Below are 7,700 nucleotides of genomic sequence, written 5' to 3' on the forward strand. Positions count from 1 at the left end.
ATAAGAAATTGTATTTGTTACATAAATATAAAGTTTTAGATTTATAAGTAATAAGATATTAAATAACTTAGCTAATAGTTTAGCTCACTCAACGGAATAGTAAAGAACTTTTATACTGATTTATTTTTGTTGTGGAAAATTTTTGTATTAAAGAAATACTTTCATGCATCATATAAAACTTCCTCTGAGAAAAAAAAACAAAACTACTTTAGTTTTTAGCATAGTCCAGTTTCCGAATTAAAGTAAGGTTTATTTTGGTTTCGAGTAAGTAAACAGTTTTACAACCGCTTAAACGATAAGGTAATGCAACTGCTACCAAGAACCAAATTATTGCGTACAAAGCGGCTTTACTGACGTCAAGGTAACGCAAACGTTATGGGTGAGCAAAAATGATTTTGTAAAAACAACCATCGCTGTTGTCACCGGTTGCCAAGCAACAGGATAAACGTCTTAGTTGAGATGCCACCGCTGACAAGAGGTTAAAATAATATGGGAGTCTAGTTTCGTACTTTGTTTTCTTATGTTGAAAGCAATAGTAAGTAGAAGCTTTAGTGATTATATTCTTCAATAGTGATGTATAAGAAAAAACAAAAATAAACTTTTGGAAATACTTTTTATATGCTGATGTCTTTATAACGGTTTAATCTTTACAACAAACTATTAGTGACAAAAAAAGATAAAAATGAAGAATTTTTAACTACAATAATAAAAAAAAATTTGAGGTCTATTAAAATCTGTATTTTTTGTTAGAAGACTTGCGTACAATTAAGTATCTTTTTACACAGCAGGTGAAAGGTAGTTAAAAATATAAGTATAATGTAAATGTACTTCTTTAAAAAGTTTTTTTTTAGAAATTCTAAACACAACAGTGGAAAAAAACAGCTCGTAAGTTTCGTTTTCGTTTCAAACTATTTTGGGTTTCGTGTCTGTGTTATTTTCTGAAAAAAGAAGCATTGTTAAATACAACAGTATTAACTTGAGAAAGTATCTGGTTAGTTTCTAAAAAAGTAGTGTCAATAAAATTTGACATTAACAGCGAAATAAATAAAAAATAAACAATAAATAATTGCTAAAAAAATTACAGTTTAAAGATAAATAAAAGGTAATGAGATACACTTATAATTTAAAAACTGTATTTCGAATATTTTTGTATAGAACTAAATTTATGTTGATAAATAACTGCTTTTTAGCATAAAAGTTTCATACAATGTTACAAAATATAAGCTACTTTTAAGCAATTAAACTTTTGTTTGATTTTTTTACTCTATCATTAGTTTACAAAACTATCAAAAAATTTTCATTGTGACAATAACTAACAAGCTAAAATTGTAGCACTAAAGTTTATTAAGTGTACACAAAAAAGTTATTTTGTAAAAAAATAAAAGATGCTATCACTTAAAGCATGAAAAAAGCTACCTAAAATAAGTTATTATTTTTTAAAACTTAAATAGTGAGTAAAAAAATGTTTTATTAGTATGTTTTGGAACTTATACTATCAAAGATGTAATTATTAAATTTAAAATTTTTGAAATCTCTTATCATATCACAAATTTGATAGGTCAAAACATTTTTAAGCATCTAGTCTGTATTTTTAAAGAACAAAATTAAAACTGCAAAGTAACATAGTAGTTTTTATTAGTATATAAAACATTCTAAAAAAAATCAAACTAAATATTCTTTTTTATGCAAAATGCTAAAGAAGTTTCTTTTTTAATTTGGTATTACGCGTTTGAACGAACAAGTTTTTATTTAATTTTATAAGTACGAATGAAAAAATCTGTACTTTTCCATTCTTAATATATTAACTGCTTAGAAATTTTTATCTAAACAAACGTATATCTGTAAAACTGTTTTTTATAATTTATATTAATTTTTGAAAGACTTGTTTGCTAATTCTAATTAAACTTAAACTAATATCAGCTAAAATTAAGTTACAAAAAAAAAGTCATAATAAAAAAAAGTAAGATATTTTAAGAAAACTCTATTTCTTGTTTTTAAATACTTTTAGTCAATTGACAAAAAAGTTGTTTTCATTTGAAAAATTGTCACCTTTAATTTACAATAGGATTTCTGAAAAAATAAATAACTATATAGTAAACTATAGATTTTAGAATATGTAGTTTTAGTTGAACAGAATAATACTTAACTTTCCTGGCGACAAAAAAAATTTGTCTTACTTGCAAATGTAGTTCCATGTGTCTCGTTCATCCTCGTAACAAAGCTCGTCGTTTCTGCAGTTGTATCTGATTCCTATGGTGCATCTCCTCCAGTGGTCATGTTTTATCACTATTAGTTTTGTTGTGATTAAAGTTGTAACAGAGAATTAATGCTTTTTTTTTAAGTAGAAGAAAAAAATATCAAATATTTTACTTAAATTAAACTGCATTAAATTATAAGGGCACAGAAGAATAAGACAAATTTTTTACATGTTAATCAATTTTTAATATTGAAACTGGTGTTTTGAAGTAAAAGGATACAAGGTCAGGACTTAAAAGGTAGGCCAACTTGAAAGAAGGGAAAAATTATTATTTAATTAAAAGTATACCTTATACTTCTAAAATGTTTAGGAAGTCGTTGAAAGTTTTTTAAGTATAATTCAATTAGTTTAAATTAAAAATAAACAGTTCCATTTTGAAATATTTAAAACATTTTGTAGAAACATGACTTTTCTTGAACTATTATTTTATTCCTTTGGTAAAATAGTTATTTTCTTTTTTTTTAACTTTTACAATGAATTAGTTTTTTGATAATGCAAGTAACATTTTCTCAAAATGTGAGGTCTACTTATAAAAGAATAAAAAGAAGAGGACAGTTTTTTTTTTAATAATCTGCTATAAAAATTGCGGTCAATACATTTATGTTGAAAACTTGTAACAAAAACTTATATATCTTAATGATTAAAGTACATTTTATTAGTTTAACACAGATATCGTGCGCCAGTTTGCAATAAATTAAGTATTTTGTAAATTGTTATAATATAACAAGTGTTAATTAAACTTTTTATATCTTTATAAAAACTGACTTCAATTTAATACTTTATCTTTCATATAAGAGCCATTGTCTGTTTTTGTAAAAAATATGTCCTTACCGTCTCCAGTGCCCTTAAAGGACATTAGTTCAAACTAAACGACTTCATGTAGATTAGAAATTATTAAAGAAAACGCAATCGATCTAGAAAAGCAAGAACCGTCAGGAAACTTATTCAAAATTGTTAAACTTTCAATTATACGTAAAAAAAAATTCATTATTTTTTAAGAAATTTTTTTTAAGAAAAATGCATTTAAAGTTTGAATTTTGCTTAATTTTACTTAACTTTATAAACAATTTTTTTGTAAAATAATATTGACTACTTTACACATTTTAGCAATTAGTTATTACGTTTGTTGAACAAAATTATAAAAAAAGCAGTAACACAAGAAAAAGTTATTTTTTGATTTATTTTCTTTTGTTTCATAAAAACTACAAAATTGTTGTATCATATAAAAAAATAAGTTAAAAACAAATTTTTTTAATATTTTTTTTTTCTAAGAAGTTGAATGATACACAAAAAAAAATGATTGATTTGTTTTATGTTTCAGCGTTTATTAAGTGTTCCGTAACCAAGTATTTTTAAGATTTATTATCATATTACTAATTTATTTTTGAGCTTTCTGTACTTTGTGCATTTAAACAATGAAAAAAATACTGTTAATTAACTAATGCGTTAACTACAAAATATATTTAAAGTTAGAATAATAAAATATTAACATGCACAAAAATATGAAATTTTTAACATGTGTTCCAATTAAATACATAATCCGCATAACACTATATAATTAAAATAATAAATTTACGGTTTTTAATCTATTACACTACTGTTCTAAAATTAAATACACAGCTTATTATAAAGTAATTAATTGTGCTAAATTGTAGAAAACTTAAACTTATGTCTTTAAACTGATGTCATAAATTGTCCTAAAACTTTGTAATTAGTTTTAAATGTCATGTTTATTTTTAATTATTAACAAAAGTCAAAAAAGTTACTCATCGTTTCTAGTTCTTTTAGTAAAAATTACAAAACATTTTAACACAATGGTAAACTTTAAGTTTTACCGATCATAAATTGAGTCTTTTTATAAAAAGCGTAACGAAAACATTTTCTGACATATTTGTAACGAAGTTTTTTAATTCTGTTTAAAACTTTGTACTCTCTAAATAAATAAAAAAAGACATTGGCGAACTTAAAACGTTGAATAAATACTAAACGAAGTATAAAAATGACACTGCTAAAGTATTGTTTTTTATAATTATTCCAAAATATGGAATTTAAAGTATTAGTTGCAAATCAAGAATCTAAAAATTATAAAGTTGTTAAAACTTATTTGTTCACATTTTTATTCAGAGTTGTTTCTTAAACTAATACAGCTTTTATTTACAATTTGATAAAGAAACACCTCTAAACATATAAAACATAAATAAATGTCACATAGTTTTTATTTGGTAATAAATAATTTCTAAATTTCCTTTAAATAAAAGTTTTTAAACAGTATTAAAAATGTATGTCGGTTGAAACTTTTAATAGTACAAATAGTTGTATAATTTATTGTACTAATGTAATTTCAGTCTGTTAAAAATAATGTAAATATTTGTAAATCTTGTTTGGTGTTCTAATACCATAAAGGTTAAGAAATACTAACTTTTACAGCTTCCACATTTTCCTTCACAGTTAGCCACAATAGGTCGTTGTGCATGACATTCTTCTTTCTTTATACAATACTCGTTGTAGTAGGTTCTGCGTATTACAAACATTGCGTAAAATTTTTGCACTTAATTAAAAAATCTAAACTGTTTTAATTATTAAACTTTTCTAAAATATGAATGTAGTAATTTTCATAATCTGTCTACAACATAAAATAGAACATATATTCAATTGATATTGCAGATTTTTTTTGCAAAAACAAATAAACTAATTAGCCAAAAACATGTTGTCTATACTATATAAACTTGACGAAAAAGTAATCACGGTTTTATTAAGTTTAAAAACGATAAATGTTAATCTAGTTAATTTTTGATAAACAAGTCATGCTAGTAAACTTTAAACTTTCAAGATACTTTTTTAAGCGTTACTAAATAATATTGTTTCAAACCTAAAAATTGATTATATTTATTTAGACCAAAAACATACTAATACAAAATAGAAAAACGTTTAATTTTCGATAATGATTAATAGATTAATCCGTTTTTAAATAGTTATAATTTTTGAATAAGGTGTTTTTCATTTTTCATTGACAACTGTTTTATATTATTTTTTTGGAAAATAATGTCTAATCAATATAAGATATTTTAACATCTTTTGATTGCTTTACTTTAACTAATAAACTTTAATAAACTTCATATTGACTCATTTTTTTAGATAAAATGTTGAAAGTTTATTTTTTCTTAAACATAACTGATAAAATTTTTATATGTTTCTAACATTTGAAATGTATTTTAAATGATCAATTCCTTTATGTTTATGATCAATTTTATGGAACCAATTTTGATAAAACATTTTTTTGTATTTTGTTTTTTAATTACCCAAAGATAAATAATTAAGTTACGAAGTTTAAGTTTAAATTCAGATACGAATAAATAATAAGACTATATTTTTTTAATAGTTGATAAATTTTCAAAACGTTATCTGCTTTTCTAAAATCATTTTTAAGGGGCATTTTAATACTTTTAGTAAAATAAATTTTTGTCAATATTTTTTACAAGTAATTGTACAAAATACTATTTTGTTATTTAAATCAAGCTTATCAAAAATATATTTCAAAAACTATTATTTAGTTTATTTTTTTTTACTTTTATTTTGTAAATAGTTTTAGTATCTAAAAAGTTTTCCTTTTTTTATGTTTTAAAGTCTATAACAAAAGTAAATATAAACATGCTACTTGTAATATGAAATTTTAAACAAGCTTATTTTACTAAGAAAAAATATATATTAGTTCTAAATTGAGAATACTTACACTCCAGTTTTTGGGTCACAAAGCAATCTTCTAGGCTTGTTATAGCATTCTATATTGCATATACAGGCGTAGTCTTCATATTTGTATCCATACATTAAGTACAGCATAAAATGTTCACTTTTGATGATCTAAAATAAGTTTGTTTTAAATTTTTAAATATGCAAACAAACTTTAATACTTAGTTTATTTAAAAATAATAACTTATAATCTATATTTTTGTTCTTAAATAAAAAAATTCAAATAAACTAATAATATTTTTCTACTTAAGTGTAATATGTAAAGATTGAAGTCATTTTTATATTTATTTTAGGCTATAACCAAGTCACAGATACTTGTTCAAAATAAAAAACTTAAGCTGAGCTGAAAATCAAGAAGCAAGATGCAAAAAGTAAAAAATACTATAACACCGATAAACTATTATGTTTGTTAATATTTCTAAATCATCTTATTCAAGCTCAAACGTAGAACTTAATTTCTAAATATACTTTTGTCGACTATCTAAATTTCGAAATAGTTAAACGAACCGGTTCACACTTTCCACCATAGCCGCATGTTGTCGGATCATTTGGGTCACACGGTTGCATTGAAAATGCTGGCGTCATTATTGTTAACAATATGGTAAAGCTTAGCAATTTTACTATTGATGTATTCATATCTATTTTCTTTAATCAACACCTGTTTTTAATTATTAAAAATTAATTGATTCATATTTTTGTTACTTCTATAATACCATTGATACTTGGTCTATGTAAATTCGAAAGTACGGTTTAATAGTTGTATCATTCAAAAACTCGCTATAATTTTAATAAGCTATCAATTTTACATTAAATATACATTGAAATTTATAACAAATCTTTACTAATTAAATTAGAAACAAAGTTAGTTATAAATGGCCGAAAACTAAAATATTTACTACTTCATAAACTCAATTCTACTGCTGTTCTTAATTATTAGTATAAGATTAAATGAATCAAATAAAATTTTAAAAGTTTAGTTTTAAATACTTGAAAGTTTGTACAGTTAAGAATTGTAACTTATTTTTTGCTGAGTTAGTTGTTTGTTCGTTTGATAGTTTTATGCTTAATGAACAGTTTAAACTATTTCATGCTTAAATCATATTGCACATAACTAAACTTAAAAAAAAAACAAGATTCTAATCTTAAATAGATCTAAGATTTCTTAAAGTTTATGAAATTAGGAAGTGTTTTTAACGTTAAATTTCTGTCATTATATAAAGTAAGGTTTAAGCTTTTAGTTACTGTTAACATCTAAAATATTCTAAACTAATACCTTAATTTAAACAATGCAAAAGTAAAGCACTTTGCAAAGATATTATTAAAAAGCTCTGATTTTGTTATTATTTCGTAGGAAATAAACTAGAATTACAAAAATAAACTACGTTTTTCAATATATTCATTTTGTGTTTATACTAGATTTTAAAAACTGACACTTCTGTAAACTATTTAAAATCTGTATAAATATTTTACGGAGCTTAGGAATTGAAATTATGCTTCAAAATAGAAAATATCTTTTTTTGTTATTAAAAAAAAGGTAAAGCTTTAAAATTTATTACATTCGTTTTTAGCTGTAGATTTTTGGATAAAATTATGCTAACTGGAAGAATGTTGAAAATGTGATATAACAAAAATAATTTTAATAAAAATACCAGTTTTATCTTTTCTTACTTTTAAATTTTTTCATACCTTAAAATGA

At 22.8% G+C, this 7,700-nt stretch overlaps 1 protein-coding gene across 1 annotated transcript; it reads right to left on the reverse strand.

The window, feature by feature from the left end:
* Window positions 1–632: 632 nt before the first annotated feature.
* Window positions 633–6,656, reverse strand: LOC145835000 (agrin-like). Its single transcript, XM_082942529.1, has 5 exons — window positions 6,512–6,656; window positions 5,988–6,115; window positions 4,677–4,771; window positions 2,178–2,286; window positions 633–938 (listed from the first exon to the last, which is right to left on the reverse strand). Exons 1-5 carry the CDS (start codon window positions 6,638–6,640, stop codon window positions 932–934), a joined length of 468 nt encoding a protein of 155 aa, XP_082798655.1. The 5' UTR covers window positions 6,641–6,656; the 3' UTR covers window positions 633–931.
* Window positions 6,657–7,700: the final 1,044 nt, after the last annotated feature.

This window comes from Thalia democratica, chromosome 4 (genome assembly GCF_965202585.1).
Source record: "Thalia democratica chromosome 4, ktThaDemo2.hap1.1, whole genome shotgun sequence".
Classification (NCBI taxonomy): domain Eukaryota; kingdom Metazoa; phylum Chordata; class Thaliacea; order Salpida; family Salpidae; genus Thalia; species Thalia democratica.

Coding starts and splice junctions, on each gene's coding strand:
- LOC145835000 (XM_082942529.1), bottom strand. CDS start 6,640: ATGAATACATCAATAGTAAAATTGCTAAGCTTTACCATATTGTTAACA. Junction 6,116..6,511: donor ATGGTGGAAAGTGTGAACCG/GTTCGTTTAACT, acceptor AACTTATTTTAG/ATCATCAAAAGTGAACATTT. Junction 2,287..4,676: donor AAAATGTGGAAGCTGTAAAA/GTTAGTATTTCT, acceptor CAAAACTAATAG/TGATAAAACATGACCACTGG.